This window comes from Eumetopias jubatus, unplaced genomic scaffold (assembly GCF_037043125.1).
Source record: "Eumetopias jubatus isolate StellerSeaLion01/CBP00866 unplaced genomic scaffold, mEumJub1_p1.0 scaffold_2, whole genome shotgun sequence".
NCBI lineage: Eukaryota > Metazoa > Chordata > Mammalia > Carnivora > Otariidae > Eumetopias > Eumetopias jubatus.
Window position 1 is genome coordinate 134,240,341 of NW_028274808.1, and position 22,216 is coordinate 134,262,556.

General features: G+C 38.3%; 1 protein-coding gene across 4 annotated transcripts in view; it reads left to right on the top strand.

The window, feature by feature from the left end:
* Window positions 1–22,216, top strand: part of WDFY3 (WD repeat and FYVE domain containing 3) — a 266,518-nt gene that overhangs the window by 84,035 nt on the left and 160,267 nt on the right. For all 4 annotated transcript variants that reach the window (XM_088021121.1, XM_088021123.1, XM_088021122.1 and 1 more), the window contains 2 exons: window positions 5,982–6,192; window positions 15,563–15,686. In XM_088021121.1, coding sequence (XP_087877247.1) covers window positions 5,982–6,192; window positions 15,563–15,686 — 335 coding nt within the window. The remainder of the gene's footprint in view (window positions 1–5,981; window positions 6,193–15,562; window positions 15,687–22,216) is intronic.

Consider the following 22,216-nt stretch of genomic DNA (forward strand, 5'->3'; position numbering starts at 1 on the left):
TGCAACAACATGGTTGGAGCTAGAGGATATAATGCTAAGTGAAATAAGTCAGAGAAAGATAAATACCATATGATTTCACATATGTGTGGAATTTAAGAAACAAAGAAAAACAAACACAAAAAATCCCCAGACTCTTAACTATAGAGAACAAACTGATGCTTACCAGAGGGCAAGTGGGTTGGGGATGGGCTAAACGGATGATGGGGGTCAAGAGTACACTAATCTTGATGAGCAGTGAGCAATGTATAGAGTTGTTGAATCACTGTATTGTATATCTGACACCAATGCAACACTGTATGTTAATTATGCTTGAATCAAAAAAAGAATAATAAAATTTTATTTTACCTTTATTCCTTCTCTGACATTCCTCCTTTTCTTATTATATAAATACAGTTTTCTAACCCGGATCATTTTTAGTAGAGACCACAGATTTAGGGAGTAAGGAAAGTAGATGGATTGAAAATTAGGATCTCAGAGTGAGATTTCACAATTTCAAACTTCAGAAATACAGAAATTCTTATTGGGGGTAAGGGAGGGTATGGCCCTGAAAGTTTTGAGCTTGCTAATATGCATCTCACTCCTGAGGTCAGTCTCCACTCTGCCATCCACTGAGGATACCGATTAATGATCACCGAGCTGAATGACTTGTACTAGAAGTTAGGAGAGGTGTGTGGAATGCAAAAATGTGTCAGTATTAGGTAATCATAAACTATAGAAGCACTGCGCTACAAATATTCTTTTGCAGATCTTATACAAAATTTGAAACAATTTGCATAAAAATACACTTTTAGAGAATGTTGGGGATTTCAGGTCAGCCTACAGAAGTTTATTCCATAATATAATTTTAATTATACTGTATTAATCATATCAAGTAATCTATCTGCCATTTAACTATTAAGAGTAAATTCGCCTTTGGGGCTCCCAAAACAGTAGAAGCTGCTAGAAGGAGGGGTTCAAGAAAGGTGTTAGGGAGATGTCAACAGTGGCTACTTGTACTTGGAAATCATATGTAAGTGAAATGTTCTTAAATGGAAGCGAGTTCCTTTTGACTTTGGAATATGCTTTTGTCTATGAAGAGAGAAAATTAAGCACACCGAAAAGATGCTTTGAGAAGTTGTCTTGTTCAGTGTATGTGTGGGTGATGAGTGTACACATGGGCTGGGAAGGATGAGGGGGTATGGGGAATAGGTCTTAAGTAGTTGTGTTTTGCCATATAAATGAGGTGGCTGATCTCGGATGTAGATGAAGCTAAAATCTGATAATGACCTGGTAAGACAAAAAACGTAATGCTTTAGCAGGCAGAAAAATTCTAATTCAGGACTGTATCTATACGTCTTTTTCCTTTTTTTTTTTTTTGTAAGATTTTATTTACTTGAGAGAGAGAGTGAGAAAGAGATCACAAGCGGGGTGGGGGGGGTAGAGGGAGAGGCAGACTCCCCGCCGAGCAGGGAGCCCTATGCGGGACTGGATTCCGGGACCCTGAGATCATGACCCGAGCCTAAGGCAGACGCTTAACCAACTGAGCCACCCAGGCGCCCTAGGTCTTTTTCAAAGTATATATATATATGTTAAATTATTGGCTGATAAACCCAGTTTATTGGGAGCCTCTCCAAGATTTGCCCTTCACTCTTCAAAAGTGTAAGAAATTTTGCTTTTGCTCTTCACAATGAAGAAGGTTTAAGAATAAAATAAAAACCTGAGAAATTACTTGTAGTTCTTTGAAGAAATTATAAGATTTCCCTTAGCCATGTGAGCTATTTATTTTTTCTCTTGTGGAATTAAGGGATTTTTTTTTTTAGGAAAGGTATTTTAAGCTTTTGGCTGAGCTACTCAAAGGCAGCTAGTTACTTGACAAATATATTTTTAAAACTTGGGCTATTTACTTGTTTTATAGCCTTCTGTAATTTAAATAATGGCAGACTCTTTAAAGAATTTTGGGCGGAGAAGGTTAAAGTATCTGGGATTTTCAAGCATTAGCACAAGAGATTAGAATAAGAAATACTGTCTTGGGCTCATTGCAGTAATTATCTCATTGCTATTTAAATAACCCCCTGTTGGCACTATGGCAGTGCAAAAGCTTTTCTCTTGTGAAACAAAATAGGGTTTGTATTAGAAAACTAGTTCTTATAGAGAATAATCTTTATAAATATTTTGAAAACCTCTAATAACACTATCCCCAAAATAATAATTCTGTGGTTTGTCATTATTATTATTATTATTATTATTATAGTTTGCATATTTCTTTTTATTGCTTTATAAGTCTCGTATTGAGCATCTAACAAAGAAATAAATATTTTGCTTATCTTTTATCATCGGGTGAGTCTCTAAAACATAGTATTGTAAAGGCTTAAACTGTTTCTTTACTTGCTTAAATAACTAAAAATGTAAATGAAAAGGATTAAATGTTTCATGGTTAGGCTCAAAAGAAGAAAAAAGAATTATTGAATGTAACTAATGTGCTCGGCACTTCATAGAAACAAAGTTCTTTTATGTATGCATTACAGAAAGGCTATGAGGAAAGATTTTACATCTGAGAGAAACCCAAGATTCAAGGGGGTTCACCTGAAGTTACCTGTCTTATGTGGATATGTTTGTACAGGTTTGCCTAAAAAGTGCTTATTCTTTTTAGTCTCTCACTGCTGAAGAGTATTTTAAACATGATAGTTCTTGGTCTGAACACTACTTTAAATATAAATATTGGAGTGGAGACAAAGTAATGATCCAGCAATCTGATATGCTTAAGTGTTTCTTGCTAAGTAAGGAGAAAAGGAGGAATCTGAATTTTTTCCATCACTGAGATTATCTGGGTAGGTGAGAAGTATGGGTAAACCCACTTAGCTGATTGATACATATCCTTTTGTATCAGATAAATATTAAATAACGATGGTACCATAGTTTCATTACATCTAGTTCATGTTTGTTATGTGAGCATGTGTTGTTTTTTTTTTAATGACTGTTGATAAGTTTAGAATCTTTTTTTAAACAGATTTTTTTTTAAAGATTTATTTATTTATTTATTTTGAGAGGGTGAGAATGAGAGAGAGAGAGTACATGAGAGGGGGTAGGGTTAGAGGGAGAAGCAGGCTCTTCGCTGATCAGGGAGCCCGATGCAGGACTCCATCCCGGGACTTCAGGATCATGACCTGAGTTGAAGGCAGTCGCTTAACCGACTGAGCCACCCAGGCACCCGATAAGTTTAGAATCTTAAGAAAAATCAAAAAGGTTTATTTCCCATTCTAACTGCTATTTGGTGCTAAATAAATATGCTAGAGTTAACAGTTTACAAGAATTCTGTAATTTTTTTTTTTAAGTTTTATTTATTTATTTGACAGAGACACAGCGAGAGAGGGAACGCAAGCAGGGGGAGTGGGAGAGGGAGAAGCAGGCTTCCCGCTGAGCAGGGAGCCTGATGTGGGGCTCGATCCCAGGACCCTGGGATCATGACCTGAGCCGAAGGCAGATACTTAACGACTGAGCCAACCAGGCGCCCCAGAATTCTGTAATTTAAAACAGGCATGTGAGGGCTGCCTGGCTGGCTCAGTCAGTAGAGCATGCAACTCTTGATTTCAGGGTTATGAGTTCGAGCCCCAAGTTGGTATAGAAATGGCTTAAAAATAAAATCTTAAAGGGGCACCTGGGTGGCTCAGATAGTTAAGTGTCTGCCTTTGGCTCAGGTCATGATCCCAGGGCTCTGGGATGAGTCCGACGCTGGCCCCTGCTCTGTGGGGAGGGGCCTGTTTCTCCCTCTGCCTGCCACTCCCCCTGCTTGTGCTCTCTCTGTCAAATAAATAAATAAAAGGTTTTATTTATTTATTTGACAGAGAGAGCAAGAGAGAACAGCAGAGGCAGAGGGAGAAGCAGGCTCCCTGCTGAGCAGGGAGCCCAATGCGGGGCTGGATCCCAGGACCCTGGGCTCATGACCTGAGCCGAAGGCAGATGCTTAACCGACTGAGCCACCCAGATGCCCCTAAATAAAATCTTTAAAAATCTTAAAAAAAAAAAAAAATGGCACGTGAATATGAATAAGCGGGAAGGACATTTGACCAGGAGGTAGGAGGTCTGGATTTTCATCCAGTTCTTTATCACTGTGAGATTTTGAGCAAGTTGCTCTTGTCTCGGGGCCTTATATAAAGGTAGAGTTAATCCTCTCTTCCACCCACTTGCTTAAGGTAGAATGAAGAGTGAAGGAGGAGTCTGAGAGGGCTTTAAAACTAATATGGAGCAATAGTTGACTTTTTAAAAAAAATGACATAGGCTCCTGGAAAGCTGGGGTCTCTTATAAATTTTTTTGAGGTGTTAGAGGAACGGGAATCTCCTGAATCCTCTCCAGGACTGTCTAGATTATGAACTCTAGTTGTGGGCTAAGGGAAAAGAGCAGAGATAAGCATAATCTAAAATGTTAGCTAATTATCAAAAGTTTTACAATTTACTTCAAATTTTATTTTTGTTCTGGGGCTCTCCGGGACTATAAATAGTATATAGGTGATTTGAATGTACTTGTTGAAATCCTTATAGTTGGAAGACTTACGTGTTTTCTGAGGATGAAATATGTCATTTTGTGGTTTGGAGGCTCTTTTGGCCTTTGCCTGTGTATCTGAGTACTCTTCCCCGGGATTGGACCCCTTAAACACTGGTTACTCGGCCCAGAAGGAACCACTGGCAGGGCTCTAGGCCGTGTCTTTCTACTCCTCACCTGAGATGAGTCACCTCACGGCCTCCTGTGGCAGTTGGCTAGAGCGCATAAGCATGTACCAGTGGCCAAATACAGAATTCACTCAAAGTTCTCAAGGGCAAGCATATTTAAGATACCAGTTCTTCTTAGAGTTTTAAAAATCAGGAGACAGCTGTTTAGTAAGTAAAGCTCTAGCCTTGCAGTAATCCTTTCATTTCTTAAGAAATGACATTATTGGCTTATGTGGTTATGTGGTGAAATTAAAAAGTAATCTTCAGGTTATTCCTGCTTTTCTACAGATTAAAAAGCAAATTGCCTTTTATCCAAATTCTGTATATTCATGATCTCCTCCCAGCCTTCCTGGTTCCTTTAGTAAAATATCCTCTTTTTGTGTCTGAAATTAGCTAATTGCTGGCACAGTGAGTGGTGGTTGAAAAGGGCTGATGATGCTTTCTGAATGCTTAGTGTTATTGATTCTGGTACATAGTCTAACCCAGTGTTTGGTTGGTTTGATTTCTTAACCGCAGTTCTAGCCAGGGATTTATTTTACATTGTGATTGAGTATGCATGAATTACCCAAAATAAGTTTCATGAAAATAATCACCCTTACTATATGTATTCCAATATCTTCTATTTCACTTTTTTTTTTAATGCTCATCATGATCCACTAAATGAATTAACATGACCTGCCAAAGGGTTTCAAACTATAGTTTGAAAAAGTGGTCTTCAGGTATATGAAAATTTTTACTGTTTTATGATTTGTAAAATATATTGGGATGTATTTGTTTTAATTTGCATGTTTTCAAACTATAACAAAGTAGGCTCTTCAAACAGGTACCTGAACTGTAATCCTTCATCTAGAAAAAAAATTAAATAATTAAAAATAGAAAACTTCATGTTGGGGGGGGTAGGGTTTTTTGTTTCTTTGTTTTGTTTTGGTTGTTTGGAGATGAGGGTGAACTTTCTATTCTTCATTCTTTTTACGTATGCTCAGCTTTTAAGCAACATGTTAATAGTGAGATCTTTGGTCCCTTTATTTGTTGAATTTCATATGACTAAATTGGAAACATTTGGTGCTTGTCCAATTAATGTTTTACATGTTATACAAATTGTGCCAAATCTAGTAGGACTATTGGGTGCCATGATTCCTGATCTGTCACTTAGGGAGATTTATCACAATTAGCTTTGCCTCTCTACCTTTTCTATTCAAAGAAGTAGAAAAAAAAATGTTTCTCTGACTTTTTATAAGCTCTTGACCTGGTCAGGATGATGACATTTTGACTGTGTGCGTATGAACATCTTCCCACAGAATTAGAAGTGTTTATCACCAACCAGCCAAGATGAACATGGTGAAGAGGATCATGGGGCGACCGAGGCAGGAGGAGTGCAGCCCCCAAGACAACGCCTTAGGACTGATGCACCTCCGCCGTCTCTTCACTGAGTTGTGCCATCCTCCCCGGCACATGACTCAGAAGGAACAAGAGGAGAAGCTGTACATGATGCTGCCAGTGTTTAACAGGGTAAGGCCATGCCTCCTTCCAGGACTGCGTAGCACTGCAGGAATTTTAAGGTTATAGTAAATCACGGATAGGAAAAAATGATAGAATGAGTTTTTAAGAAGCTCGATGTTTTCATTCCTTTCAATGTGCTGTAAAGCCATGTGACTTTACCTGAGACCTGGTCAGAGTGAATTCCAGTTAGTTCTAACAGATAAAAGGAAGACTGAGCATTCTGTAAAATGTTCCTATAATGGTTGAGTTTTGGAAGAGGGATAGGTTATCAATTACCATTTGTTTTTTCCATTATTTTGTTGAAATGATGGTTTATTGCACTATAGAGTGTAATTGCCCAAGTATTTTGTACATGTTACAGAACCATCTCAGTTTGCTTTGTTGTTTGGCAGGTTTTCTGTAAGAGATTTTCAAAGAGGATAGTTATAGGCCCAAGAGAGTCTAAATAGAGGTAATTTTTTAAGGTATTTTGTCAAGTTGGTTACATGGGTAGCAATCTTGGTGGGGATATTTAAAATAATTTTTATATTTTTATCAAAGGTGTACAAATACATAGTTTAAAAAGTCAGGTAGTTCCATAGGGCTTTTAGATGCCGCACTATTCCTCGCTGCCGATTACTGCTGCTACTTTTAGCTTTTTCAGTACTGAAGGGCACCCCTTAAAAGAAAGTTGTCTAAAAGTCTGTGGGGATTGGAGAAAGGAAGTTTCCTTCAAGAATGTGATGTGGGGGTGCCTGGGTGGCTCAGTCAGTTGAAGGTCCGACTCTTGATTTTGGCTCAGGTTGTGATCTGGGGGTGGTGGGATCAAGTCCTGCATTGGGCTCTGTGCACAGCGGGGAGTCCACTTGAGATTCTCTCTCCCTCTGTCCTTACCCCGCTCACATGCGCACGCACTTTCTCTCTCATATAAATAGATAAATCTTAAAAAAAAAATGATGTGATTCTTGAGGCCTTAAAAGATAAGCATTAGCCCAATTGGAATTAACTGAACCAAATTAACCAAGAAGGTAATTAGAGTAAGAGGTTATAGCATGAGTCAAGATAAAAGGCAACAGATATTTTAATATGTGCCAAAATCTATAAGGAGTCCAAGAAGTTGATTTTATATTGAGGAGGAACAAAAAATAAGACTGTCAAGATTGATAGGAGGTACATCATGATGGGTTTGTATATTGTATTAGGAGTCAGTACTTTTTCCTGGAGGCATGCAGAGCCAATGAAGTATTTTAAGCAATAGAATAGGAGAGTAGAAGGGACCAAAGTAAGCTGTCTACTAGGTTTCTAATTTGGGAAACTAATTGGGAATGTTTTTCCCAGTTGCTGAGAAAGTTTTAAAAGATAGATTCAGTTTGGATCATTGAGTCTGAACTATTTGCAAGCTTCCCAAGTGAATGTATATTCAGTAAGCAGTTAGAAGCTCAGGTAGAGGATTTGGCTGGATATGTGCTTTGGGGCCTCTGGCACAGATGGGGTAGTTGAAATCCTGGAAGGAGAGGCGAGATTACTCATGGCTTATACTGCCAGAAGAGCACTAGGCTAAGGATCAACCATGGAGAATATGAATGTCTAATGAAAGGAGGAGAACCCATGAAGGATATAGAATGGGAGCCGGTCAGTAGCAGTATAAGAAGAATCAGGAGAGGGGTGGTTATAGAGCTCAAAAGATAAATGTAAGAAGAGAGAGAGTAGTCCACACTACCATGAACCATAGAGAGACCCAGTAAGATGAGGACTGAAAAATGTTCATGAAATTTGCCAGTTTGTAAGTTACTGGAATGGCAGAGCCAGAAAACAGTGAGTCGAGGAGTGAATGGGAGATGAAAAGAGACAATAGGTATGTACCGGGCTTGTAGAAATTTGAAAGAAAAGAGAACAAAAGAGATTGATGGACATGAACTTGGTGATGAGAGGGGTTTTCTTTGTGTGTGTTTCTAGTGTTTTTGGTTTGATTGTAAAGATGGAGGAGATGCTTGCTAATAAAGAGAAGGGAAAAAACCAGCCCAAGAGGAAATTTGGAAATTTTTAAGAGTGAAAATGGAGTGGGGGCGCAGGTGAGCCTTAAGCAGGAGAAAGATACTCCATCCTGGAGACGATTACATTTTGTTGGGTGTGAATATGATGTATAGTTAAGTGGGAAGTTGAATAAAATCTTGCTTGATGTCCTCAATTTCTTGAGGACATCAGAAGATGTGGTCTGTTAAGAGCCTTAGAGTAAGTTAAGGGGCTTAAGGAAATTGTGATGATTTGGAATATTATGAAAGGGAATGAGAGAGAGAGTTGAAAGGAATGATGAAAGAATTAAAGGGTATTGAGGGTCCAGTGAAAGTTGGAGATGATAAATTTGTGCTGGATCTTATCCATGTGGGTGTGTGATTTTTCTCTTGCAGGCACTCGGCAGCATGTGTGTGGAAGTAGAGGAGGCAGATGGATACCTTATTTATTGGGATTGAGGTTTTGCTGGATTGGTAAGGCAGAGGGTCAAGAGAGGAAGAACAGTAAGAGAGATCAGTTCACATATCACCCATTGGGTTGGGTAGAAGAGAAGAGCGGGTGCAAACATTAGTACATTTAGAGGATGTTCATTTTTTTAATCTATGAAATAAGAGGCTGAGAATGATGGAGGGAGGAGATGGTAGAGTACAAACATGCAGAGAGGTGGGGAAAGGTTTAAAATAGCTGTTTTGAAAGTGAGAGAACTGATTACGGACAAGCCATTTTTTTCCAAGCCCTGGTGAGGTAACAGTCATTAATTTTTATTGGAATCAGTTCTGGGAAGTTGTTCCTTTTTTTAATCTTTTTATTTTTGTTTTACCTCAGTGTCACGATGTACTATTGCCTCCTGAATAATTTGAGGTAATTTCCTTCTCTCAGACTTATGCAAATTTACAAAGTGATGATAAAGTTTATAACACAAATTAGTAAGTAATATCCTACATATGTGTCCCATGTATTTCATCAGTTAGGCTTCTATAGCCAATTCAAGTTAGGCTTAGACTGGAAGAATCATCTGAATGCTTTTTTTTTTTTTTTAAAGTAGATATGAGATGCTTTAGTGATTGTTGCTTAGACTGTGACTTAGTTCTCTTTTGTCACAAGTTGCATTATTCTTTCAAGTCAGAAGTTTTTAATTGAGTAAAAGCACATATGTGTGTGTGTGTGTGTGTGTGTGTGTGTGTGTGTGTGTGTGTGTGTGTATGCATTGCCTTATACCTCTAATACAGTGAGTGATTTAAATATCATAAAGGTCAGTCGGCTCTTAACTAATGAAAAGTTAGGAACTTATTCCTGTACCATTGCGACCAATTTAAAAAATACATAGTATTCACTGGATTGTCATTAACAAACTAAAATTATCCTTAGATAAGACATCCCATCCATTAAGTTTGAAATATATAGCTGTATTTATTTAGTGTTCAACCATTTATACATGAACATTCTCCACTGCTAAGAAAGAGCTTTGATGAGGGGCATCTGGATGGCTCAGTCGGTTAAGTGTCTGACTCTTGATTTTGACTCAGGTCGTGATCTCAGGGTTGGGAGATCGAGCCCTGTGTCAGGCTCTGCGCTGGGTTGTGGAGCCTCCTTTTTTTTTTTTTTTTTTATTAAGATTTTATTTATGTATTTGACGGAGACAGACACAGCGAGAGAAGGAGCACAAGCAGGGGGAGTGGGAGAGGGAGAAGCAGGCTCCCCGTGGAGCAGGGAGCCCAATGTGGGGCTCCATCCCAGGACCCTGGGACCATGACCCAAGCTGAAGGCAGATGCTTAGACACTTAATGACTGAGCACCCAGGTGCCCCAGCGTGGAGCCTCCTAAAGGTTTTCTCTCTCTCTGTCTCTTCCCCCCTTCCTCCCTCTCTAAAAAGAAAAAGAAAAAGAAAGAAAAAGAGCTTTGATGAAAGAATAGCTCAGTATGGTTCTAGAGTTCCTACCATGATTGCTAAAGTGAATCATACTATCAATTTTTGAGATTTTGCTTGATTCGTGCTAAATGGCAAATAAACCATATTGCTGTTAGACATGAGCATCTCTCTGCAGAATCATTTTTAAAGAGTGCTCAGTAGTGTTATTTCAGTTTGTAATTTTTGCCTTTAAGAGACCCAGGTTGAGAAATGACATGTGTCGAGTCCTTTTTCTGGGCCACGGCTCATGCTGAGGTCCTCAGTGGCCTCCCATGGTCTTCATCACAGCCCTGCAAGGAGACTGCTGCTGTCATCTGAGAGATGATGGAGTCTGAGAATAATATTTCTCCAGCATTCTTAAAAATGATTAACCTTTTTAGTCTTAAGAACAAAAGCTTATTGACAAAATACTTGGCTTAAACTATTCAAAAATGAATAACATTTTAGTCATCTAAAAACTTACTGCCATTGTTAATTCTGTGGTATATGTGTGTTTTAAAATATAATTTTACTAACTAGGTCTTTTTTAGAAACTTCCCTTGTTTTTGAATTGTTATATTTGAGAAGCACCTAAGTTGAATATGGTGTTTTTCTTTTTTTATCCCTTACAAGTGACCTTTACTTTTTAAATTGTTGGATATTGGACAGTGTAGCTTAGGTCTGTGCAACATAGGATTTGCTAAATTCACATGTGAAAGAGCTGTATTTTCTTACCCAGCCATTGGCAAAACTGGATAGTTGCAAGCCCCGTGCAGAGTAGATGAGCGTACATGTTCTCATGAGGCAGGCATATCCCAAAGGAGAGAAAGGGACTGAGCCTTCTCAGTTCCTTTTCTCTTGAGTTGGTGGTCCTTCTTGGAAACAAGGAGGATATACATGTTTTCCTAATCATTTATATTAATTAATAAGAAGACTCATTTACTATGAAGTAATGTAATTATATCTTCATTGTTAATTTTTTTAAATCTGTTATGTATAGCAAATTATTCCAGGACTCCTGATGGTCAGTGCCATGTAACTGAATTTTAGATATTACATGTTTAGGAAACAAAAGACACCATTTTAGAAAACTTTGTAAAATTTCTAACCTCTCTTATCAGTCATATTTAATAAATTTTTATTTGAGTAGCTTTACTCAGCAACAAATATATATTGAGTTTTTTTTTTTTAAGATATTTATTTGTCAGAGAGAGCATGAGCAGGGAGAGCATACAAGCAGAGGGAGAAGCAGGCCCCCTGCTGAGCAAGGAGCCGGACGTGGGGACTCATCCAGGACCCCCGGATCATGACCTGAGCCGAAGGCAGATGCTTAACCAACTGAGTCACCCAGGCGTCCCTATATTGAGCTTCTGTGTTGTACATGGCATTAAATAACACTGTTAATTTGTTCTCCCTGAGTATGCCAAAAACATTTAGTTGAGGAAGTGCCAGAAAATTTTCTGTAATTCAGGTGGGTATTAAAAATGACTCTTCTGAAATCAAGTCTAACCATGCTGTTCCCCTCTTAAGGTGTAACTGTGTAAAGTGACAGTGATAGGGTTCATACAAAGTTTAAGTGAGACAACATAGTACTGAGTGATTAAGAGCATGGCTTGGAATGAGACAGACCTAATTTTGAATTCTGTCTCCCCCACCTTTTGGCTTAAGTTGTTTAACTTCTCTAAACTTTAGTTTCCTTATCTGTAAAATGAGGACACTGTATAGGATTTTATGAGATTTAAATGTTATTAACATGTCAAGTATTTGCATAGTACTAGGCACATTATAAATGCTCTTTGCTTGGTAACTATTATTTTTCTTGAATTTGGTAGATGGCATGTTTGTTCCTAACTCTGTTGTTGTTGTTTTTTAATCTGAGTTATGAATGTCACATAGATGTTGTAGAGTCATTTCTTTCCAGTTGCTTAGCTCTGTCCCTTGGCAAATGGAGAAATGGAGAACCAGAAAAATTTGACCAGTGGTGTCTGAGGGTGAGGAGAATCCAATTCTCCTTGGACTCCCAGCTTCATGCTCCACCCTCTGTAGCACACATTTAAGCACAGGATTGAAGCATTGTATATTTTCAAGTAATATCGCTATTTGTGGAAGGTGATTAAATATGTACCTAATATTTTTAGATTTAATTGTTGAAGTTCCTCCCAGAAAAATCTACTCTTTTCTTTGCTACCTTATATATTCAGTATTATCTAAATGTCAGTTCATGTTTTAGTCCCTGTACCTCTCTAACCTTATCTTACACGCTTCCCATCTCATAAAATACATTCCAGTTGCACCAGCCTTTGGATTCCTCACCTACTCCAGGCTCGTGTCCACCTGGAGGTCTTAGCACACTCTTCGTGCTGCCCAGTCCCCTCTTTCTCTGGCACTCTGAAATGTGTGACTTTGTCTCATCGCACAGTGTCACTCCTTCATGCCAATGTCGTCTCAGGGAGACCTTGGACAGCCTGTTGCCACAATAGGCATTCCCTTCCAGTTACCCTGTTTACTTCCTTTAGAACATATCACTAATGTAATTTCCATTCTAAATTTGTTTCATGTTTGTCTTCTGTACTAAAATGTGAACTCCACACACACAGGAATCCTCTTTGCTTCATTTACTTTTGTATTCACAACTCTCTATTTACCTTTGTATTCATCACTCCAGATAACTGCCTGGCATATATAGAAGATCAATAAATATTTATGAGTGAATAAATGAAAAGAATGAATCACTAGACTAAAAGTTGCTTGTGTCAAAGAAGCAATAGTTGTTCATTTCAAATTAGCAAATAGGACATAGCTCTTTTTCCATTAATAGTATTTGGTCAGTTCAAGGAAGACGTATCTTTTGAAAATAAGTTTCTTACGGCAATAAAGCAATTTAATATCAGGATTTGTGTGAAAAGTTAGGTTTCTTTTTTCTTCTTCTTCTTTTTTTTAAAGAGAGCAGGGTGTAGGGGGCAGAGAGGGAGCAGAGGGAGAGAAAGAATCTTATGCACGCTCCACGTCCAGCGTGGAGCCTGATGCGGGACTTAGTCTCACAACCCTGAGATCATGACCTGAGCAGAAATCAGGGGTTGGACGTTTAACTGAGCCACCCAGGCGCCCCAATTAGTTGCATTTTTAACAATGTATTATTCACCTAGCATGAAGACTGCTTGAATAACCATATGTATATACTGTCTAAGAAATGATCTTTTTATTTTATGAGGTTGTCTTCATAACTCTTCAGAATAAAATAGCTCTTAATAATTCTTAGGAGCAAAATATAAATATATTCTGAGTAATAGGAATATTTGCCTGTTTTAAATTAGTTTGATGAAAGGTTTCATAATTGCCTTAGGAAAATATGCAATTGTTTTATAAACAACAGTTACATACTCACATCTCTGAGTTGGAAGTAGAATGGTTATTCAAGCATGTGTCATTATTAGGCTTCTCAATTTCTAATCTGCCTCCAATTTGTTTGTTAAAGAATATGGGTTTTACAAACAAGTGACCCAGTTGAGCTATAAACACACATTTATGAATATCTCAGCAAAAAAAAAACAAAACACAATTTATTGAGGTCTTGAAAAGTACAGTTTATTTGTTCTTTGAGATAATGTAAAATTACTCCTGTGTCAAGTTAATGAACAGTCTTTAGATAACTGAACAAAAGTATAACCTGTAGCATTGATTTGTTTGGTACTTTCAGCTCAGTTTGAAGGATTTTATAAGGACTCTAGTATCTGTTGTAAGAATGTAAGAAATATATTTCTGTTACAAGGATATTACATTATAAGTTATATCCTTTTTTTGAGGATCCTTGGAAGGAAATTTTTATGCTATAGTATGAAAATAGAGATACGTCCTTTAAATATATTTTTTTCTTACATAAGGACATTGTGAAACATGGAATTGAGTAGGTTTTCTCTTTTGTATATTTGAGCCAAAATTTATGACCAAAACACGACAAATACAGAATTGGTCTTTTGGTCTTAGATATTTTTAGTCCTGTTTTCCCATCCATTCCCTAGCCTTGGTTTATTTCCTTGTTTTTGTTTTCTTTCTTAATTTTAGTTTATATTCTCATGTTATAATTTATGTATTCTTCAGTGCTAACTTAAATGTTCTCTAGAATCTGTTGTGGGGGATGGGAGACAGCATATAAATGAACAAACATATTTAGGGAACATCTATAAATTAAAGCAGAGTAGAATACAAAGATGAGTAAGATATGTTCCCTCCTTTTGAGTGACATTTGAATAGATAATAAGAATACAAAATACTGTGTGATTAGTATTATAATAAGAGAGCTATCATAGTTTTAGAAGACTGGATTTCCTTCTAGTTATAAAGAGCATTTTTCAAAGTATTATTTCAGATACATCCAGTTATATAGCCATTTCTTTTCCTAAGACTGTCGGTCCAGGTTTCATTTTCTTACCCTCTTTGCTGAGCCCACAGGTTTATCTTTAAGAATTATGTATTCTAGGGGTGCCTGGTGGCTCAGTGGGTTAAGCTTCCAACTCTTGGTTTAGCCTCAGGTCATGCATGAGCTGTTGGTCTTCAGATTGAGTCCCTCCCCGAGTAGGGCTCCACACTCAACAGGGAGTCCGCTTGAGATTCACTCTCTCCTTCTCCCCTGCCACTTCCCCTGCTCGCGTGTGCGTGCGCTCTCTATAAATAAATAAAATCTTTTTTTTTTTTCTGGTTTATTCTAAAGTTCATTTGTCTTAGATTTTTTATTAAAACAAAGTGCATTCCATGACCCTCACATTCATTTTCTTTAGTCTTTTTCCTAACGGTATTGTTTTGGGAATTGCGGAATTTAGAAATTCTGAGCTATAGCATGAGTTTAGTGAATTCTATATTCAGTCTAGGACTTAACCATAGATAAGTCCCTGCTTTTCATCATCTGATATATCTATGTACTGTCATAGAACCTTACCACTTTTCTCTAAATTTTTTTTTTTTTTAAGATTTATTTTAGAGAGAGAGCGCACATTTGGGTGAGTGGGGGGAGTGGGAGAGGGAGAGAATCTTCAAGCAGACTTGCTGCTGAGTGTGGAGCCATACGCAGGGCGGGGCTCCGCTCAGCTCCATCTCAGAACCCATGAATCATGACCTGAGTGTAAACCAAGAGTCCAAAGCTTAACCCACTGAGCCACCCAGGCTCCCCTTTCTCTAAATTCTTAATTTAGATCTCTTCAGAGAAACATGCTTTCTAAAGTTTACCAGTAAGATTGATTCAAATTTCATAGATAACTGTTCTTTGGCTTTTATTTCATTTATTTAGTCATTCATTCAAAAGATTATGTAATATGTACTAGGAAATGCAGCTAGATATGATTTATTGAAAGAGTTGTATTTTAAACATATTATTCAGATTCAAAGTATCTGTATAAGACCACTTTTTTGACTTGATTTTTAAGTCATACCACACTTTGAAATGTACAGAATGAAAGTCAGTAGTTGACAATGCTTCATTAAAATTGTTTTTTTTTTCATCCACAGGTTTTTGGAAATGCTCCGCCAAATACGATGACAGAAAAATTTTCTGACCTTCTGCAGTTCACAACCCAAGTCTCACGACTGATGGTGACAGAAATTCGAAGGAGGGCATCAAACAAATCCACAGGTATTTTTACTGAAACCAGGAAAAACTGTTGGAATAGGCTGTTTGGTAAAAGTTCTATTAAAATTAAAGAGAAAACTGACACAGTTTTATCCACGTGGGTTTTAATTACCTGTCCCTGTTCCAATTCTCACACTTTCTGCTGTTGGTTGGTTCAACATCTCCCAAGTGGAGCAGTTGTACTCAAGACCATTGTCCTTAGACCTCCCATCCCCACCCCCTCTCTCCCACGAACACTGTTTCCTTCTGAACAAAATCCAGATTCAGGGCAGATCCAGGATCTGGCCATATGAATTTTTTTTTAGTCTACGTTTTTATTTCTTGTTTTCTTTTCTATATTTCAACCAAACCAAGCTGCTTGTAGTTGTGAACATGTCTGCGCTCTTATTTTTATCCGTTACCTATGATGGTTCACCCAGAAGGGACGCTTTGCCCCCCTAGTATGTCTACATCTTGGAAGCTTGGATTTTAAGTCCACTTCTTTGATGGACTGTTTCTCGATTCCCTTAAAGGAAAAACTTTCTCTTTGGAACTACTCTTTGTTTCTCAGTTCCACCAGTGGTTATTTGTGTGTGTGTCTTTATCTTCCTATTAGACCATAAACTGCTTAGAGGTCTTTTTTTTTTTTTTTTTTTTATTAGGGAAAGAGAGAAAGCACAAGCAGGGGGAGCAGCAGGCAGAGGGAGAAGCAGGCTCCTCGCTGAGCAGGGAGCCCAATGTGGGACTCGATCCCAGGACTCTGGGATCATGACCTGAGCCGAAGGCAGACGCTTAACGACTGAGCCACCCAGGCATCCCATGCTTAGGGGTCTTTAACCAATAATCTTTACATATAGTAAGCTTTTTGTGAATGCTGCCTGAATAACTGTTCTTATTCATAATTGGGTAATTTTAAACTTCTTAAGGTATTATCCCTTTATCCAAAATTAAAGTAAGCTTTCTTGATTTTATTTACCATTAGTCATTTTCTAAATTAACAGTATGTCTGAGGGATTTCTATCTTGACTTTGTTTTATTTTGTTACTTTGGTTTTGTAATGGTCGTTTGAGTGCTAGCTTTCTTATTGAAGCCTGAGACTGATAAATTGATGATTTAAATTCTCTTTATGATGTTCCTTTGGACAATCACTTATCTTTTCAGCCCATCAAATTATTATTTTTCCAATAGTAACAGTAATGCTTTTGTTTAATCTTATTTTTAAATTTATTTTAAATACAGGCACGTATTTAAGGGTCAGGTAGTTAAAAGGTGTATTGAAAACAGCATCTCCCTTCCACCATCCTAGTTCAACTCCATTTCTCACTCTCACTCACTTTTTTTTTTAGCGAGGCACAGGGGACCCCGAGCTAACAGCCTGAGGTGCCGAGGTTTATTTTCCATACTCTCATATACCTTCTACAGCGATATGGATCTATAATGATTTACAGCAGGGGCGTAGTAAGGCACATTCCTCCATGTACCCAGGATGAGTCAAGCACGTAAGAATCTTTAAAACGGAATAAAGGAACAGAGGGGAGTGCCCAGTGTGCTGTTCACAGGACAAGGGAACGAAGAGGGTCACTCTCACTCACTTTCAAAAAAATTTTTTTTCTTTTTGATATTTACCTCTGTGTCTCTAAATGATGTGCCTACAGTGCGTGCCCTTGTTTTTTCACATTTAGATACTATCTTTTGACTTCCCACAAAAGAAAATGAGACTTTCACTCTGTAAAGCTCACCACCACTGCCTGTAGGTGCGTGCTTCCTAGGCACCTCCAATATTGTTCTGTCTTAATTTGATTAGATCAATATTATCTTATATAGACTATGAAAACACTATTTTAAGACGAGTCATATGGTATGGTGTGATTTCTTTCCTTGAAAACTTCTTTTCCACCTCCAATTGAGTTAATAATTGCCTATTTTTTGTTTACTAGTTTTCTAGATTTTCATCACACATTCATCCCCTATTTGCTAAAATGTTTTTCTGAATCTCCCCTGATTTGATTGAAGGCACCAGATACTCCCTTAGTTTCATCTTCTTGCAAATACCTCTTCCAGAACTTTCTGGCTTGTGTTAATCCGTTAATCCATGGTAGTTGCTCCCTAGGCCAGCTGTACAGCTGTCCTTTTTATATTTCCACTCAGTGTCATCTGGGCTGTCTTTCCACTTCTTTGGGATGGAACCTGTTTCCTGAATCTCAAGGCATTTTTTTTTTCTCAAACTGACTTTCTCATTTTTGTTAAGGCATCTTCTCCAGCAGCTTCCTGAGAAAAGATGCAGGGGGTTACCATTTAAGGTTTCGGATTTTATGTGTGTATGTGTGTTTGTTTTTGTTTTGTTTTGTTTTTTAGAAATCCCATTAATGAAAAAATTTTTTGACTGTTACTGTGTAAGATGGGTTCCCTTCTTTTTAATCAAGGAAGGTGATGTCTTTAGGCTGACAACCTTTCAGGTACCAGGACTTAGAACAACATGTAATTTACATGGCTTTATTGCAGAAAGGGGAAACAAAACCAGGGGTTCAGCAAGAGAAAAGGCACAGATCCACCACCCTCATTCTGTCACAGTAAAGTGTCCTCAGAAAATCCCTGATGCCCCTCCATTCCTAAAGTACAAACACAAATGTGGTCTTATCAGTGAAGAAATAAACAAACTGCTTATGATCTAGGCTGTTTGAGTACTGGATTTGAATGTCTGTCGGATGTTTACAGGAGCTGTTTGCAGATCCTTGCTGTTTAGCCCCAGGAGACTTTGGGGCCCAGGGGAAGTTAGAGGCCCTCCTACCAGAGAGAGGAAGCTACCAGTGTCATGGAAAGTTGAGTTTAGGTCTAGCAACTCCCTTGAGGATGTGATCGGTAGGGGGGTGTCTTAGCCAGGTCCTTCTCCAGGCAGCCCGGGGTGAGCTCTCAGGGTCATTTTGGAAAATCTTGCAGCTTGCATTATATTTATCCCCCTTTCAGTGGGTATCAGATTCTAGGTTGGAAATCATTTTATGTGAGAATTTAAAAATAATTTCTCCTTCATATTCTAGACTCCTACACTGCTCTTGAGAAATCGGAAGCTGCATAGATTGTTGTTTCTTTCTGTGACCTGCCTTTTTGTTTTGTTTTTGTTTTGTTTGTTTTTGGAGCATTTAGGATCCTCTCTTCGGCCCTCCTGGTCAAAAATTTCATGATAACATGCCTTGGAGCATATATTCTTATACATTATGCTGAGTACTTACTGAACTTTGAAGTCTGGGAATTCACATCCTTTAATTTTAGGAAAATTTTGTGAATTATTTGTGTAATAATATCCTCCACTCAGTTTTCTTTTTCTATTCACATGTACCCCTGAGACTGTCCCTCTCATTTTCTTATTTTCTCATATTTTGTATTTTTGGTTTTTGACCCTGCCATCTATCCCTTCTATGGAGTTTAGTTTTGTTTTTTTTTTCCATTTGTGACATTATAATTTTAATTCCTACGAGTTTCTTTTTTTATTAGTGTCTGTTCTTTCACAGATGCTCTTTTTAGCTCTGTTTCTTTCAGAAATTTTAATTTGTTCATTTTTTTGTTAATTTTTTGATTTGCTTTTGTCTGTCTTTTAGGTTAGAGGACTGTTTTGTTAACTTGGTTTTGTCAGTCTTTTAGGTTAGAGGACTGTTTTGTTAACTTGCTTTTGTCAGTCTTTTAGGTTAGAGGGCTGTTCTGTTAACTTTTGTCAGTCTTGCAGGTTAGAGGACGTCCTCGGCCATCTGCTCATGTGTAAGAACGGAGCCATAGAGAGTGCTGGTAGCTCTGCACTTGTGAACGGGGCTTGAAACCGTGGGCATCAGCCCGGTGTGATCCTGCTAGGCTGTTCTGTTGACTCTTCCCCCTGAGCTAGGCAGAGTCCCCAGTGAAGAATGTCCAGTTTCTACTTGGAAGATACATGTCTCCCTCTCAGCATTTTGGAAGCCGAGTAGAGGAAAGGTCTGAGGACCCTCAGCCTTCAGTGTGTAAGCTTCCGCTTGCTCCCTGTGAGCCTGCACCTGTGCCTGGTGTGATGGCAGCACTCCCTCACTCCCGCCCCAGCCCTGACACCCTCCCTCCCTCTTCCTAGTGAGCACACCTCCAGTCTGGTGCCCACGTGGTGGGATCTGGGGGGCGGGGGGGGGGTCTTACTGCTCTCTAACATCCTTTTACCAGGCCTTCTGTGTATACTCCCATGTTTACCTCTGTTTCCAAAGGTACCTGGTGCCACCAATTCCTGAGCCTCTTGGAGGTTCTTTTGTAGTTTAGTTGCTTTTTCATTTTTCCTGCACTTGCTTTAAGATTCTAGAGTTTGCTAAATCAGTTACCACTAACCTCTCTGCTATTTTAGTATCCAAAATGTTGCTTTCATCTTTCCTATTCTCTTTGTCCTTATGGGTTTAGGCTTTTTGAAAAATCCTTTTATAACCATTTTAGTGGGTGTATTAATCTGCTCAAGCTGCCATAACAAAATACCATAGACCAGTGACTTAAATAACAGAAATAGTCCTTCCCAGTTCTGGAGCCTGAAAGTCTAAGATCAGAGTGCCAGCATGATTGGTTTCTGGTGAGATCTTTCTTCCTGACTTGAAAATGGCACCTTCTCAATGTGGCCTCCCCTGGAGGAGAGGAAGAGAGAGCTCAGGTGTCTCTTCTTATAAGGGCATTAATCTCCTCATGAGGACCCCCACCGACATGATTGCATCTGAATCCTAATTATCTCTCAAAGGCTCCATCTCTGATACCATCACATTAAGAGTTAGTGCTTCAACAGAGGAATTTGAGGGAGAGGGGCACAATTCAGTTCATAGCCGTGGGACTTCAGGAGAAAGCAGAGGTAAATGCATGTGCACAACCTTCCATCTTTAACCGGAGCCCGTTATGGGGTCTTTGGAGCAATAGCCATTAAAATATTTTTAGATCGAGGGACTAAATCTCTTATTCAGAAGCAGTACATTATATTAATTGATGTATGGATTTTAAAGTGAGATGATTTTAATTATACTTGCAGTCCTTAAAGCAAGTTCAGTGAAAGGTGGTAAGATGGTTTAAGGTAACCTCCCAGCCCTGTCTTCTTGTTTCTCCATGCGCAGGGGGACTCCATCCTTTTTGTCTTTTCCTGATTTCAGTTATTTCTGTAGAACAGAGAAGTTGCTCTTAAATATAAGATTTGTGTGTTTTATGCCTTTTTAGCTATTTTAAACAGGTAACATGAAGGGAAATTTTTCTGTTCTATACTGACTCCTGTCATTGAATTTTCTTTCTTGAGTGATATCCCTAGATTAGAATAAAATATTCCCCAAACTGTATTTATACTTGGTTTTCTGTTGCTGTCTTTTTAAATACCTAATCTGCATCTTTGTAGAAAAACGCTTTTCTGCACTAGAGATTTGTTTTCCTAAATCCTCTTACGATTTTACATATATAGGGTAGGTTTTTCGACAAAATGAAAAGTATCTTAAATGGCGTACAAGATGTCTTATTGTTAAATACAGTAATAGTTACACAAGTTTTTCCTTTAACTTTTTATGTTGAAATACTTCTAGACCCACCAGAAGTTGCAAATATAGTACATAGAGCCCCCTGAGCCCCTCTTCCATTGCTGACTTCTTGATTTCCAGGTGTTTTTAAGATATATTTTTCCAGATCATATAATTCCGTACAATTTTTAGTTTTAAAATTTATTGAAATTTATTAACTTCAGAATCCATTGAATTGAAATTCAAGTTTTGTAGATATTACCTCCACGAGAGAAACCTTTCCTGATCACCCTATCTCAAATAGATCCTTTATCCTCTATCCCCACACCAGTGAATATTTTATTCAGTTACCTTAAATACTTCCTATAGAGCTTTGTTATCTGAGATATCTCGTTTACTTAATTTTATTGTCTCTTGTGTTCACCCCTGTATCACCTAGAGGACTACTTGTCACAGATGAGGTGCTCAAAAAATCTTTACTGATTTTTGATAGAGGATTTCTCTGTTTGCTTGTTTATTTTTTTTAAATGCTTTGAGAATTGGAGTAGTGTTAGAAAAGCCAGACTTACTGGTGTTTAAGAGAGAAAAGTGTAATTTTGGAGCATCTCCTTTATCAATCTTAAAGACCCCTGGCTGTGGGAATTCTTTTATTTTTAGTTTTTAACATTGGAAGTTTCTTTTGGTCAATTTTGTTATCAAACTTGGATGGAGGGGTGCCTGGGTGGCACACTCATTTAAGTGGCTGCCTTTGGCTCAGGTCATGATCTCAGGGTCCTGGGGTGGAGCCTTGCCTTGGGCTCCCTTCTCAGCGAGGAGTCTGCTTCTCCCTCTCCCTCTGCCCCCCACCCCTGCTCATGCACTCTCTCTCTCTCCCCTCTCTCTCAAATAAATAAATAAAAGTCTTTACAAAAGATACTTTGATGGAGATTTTTTGATCTTTTGATTTTTCTAGTAAAAAATTTTCAAGATCCCTAGGTACATTCTGAATCATCTTTTTTTAAGATTTTATTTGAGAGACAGAGAGAGCCTGAGTTGGTTGGGGGGAGGGGCAGAAGGGAAAGCCGACTCTGCGCTGAG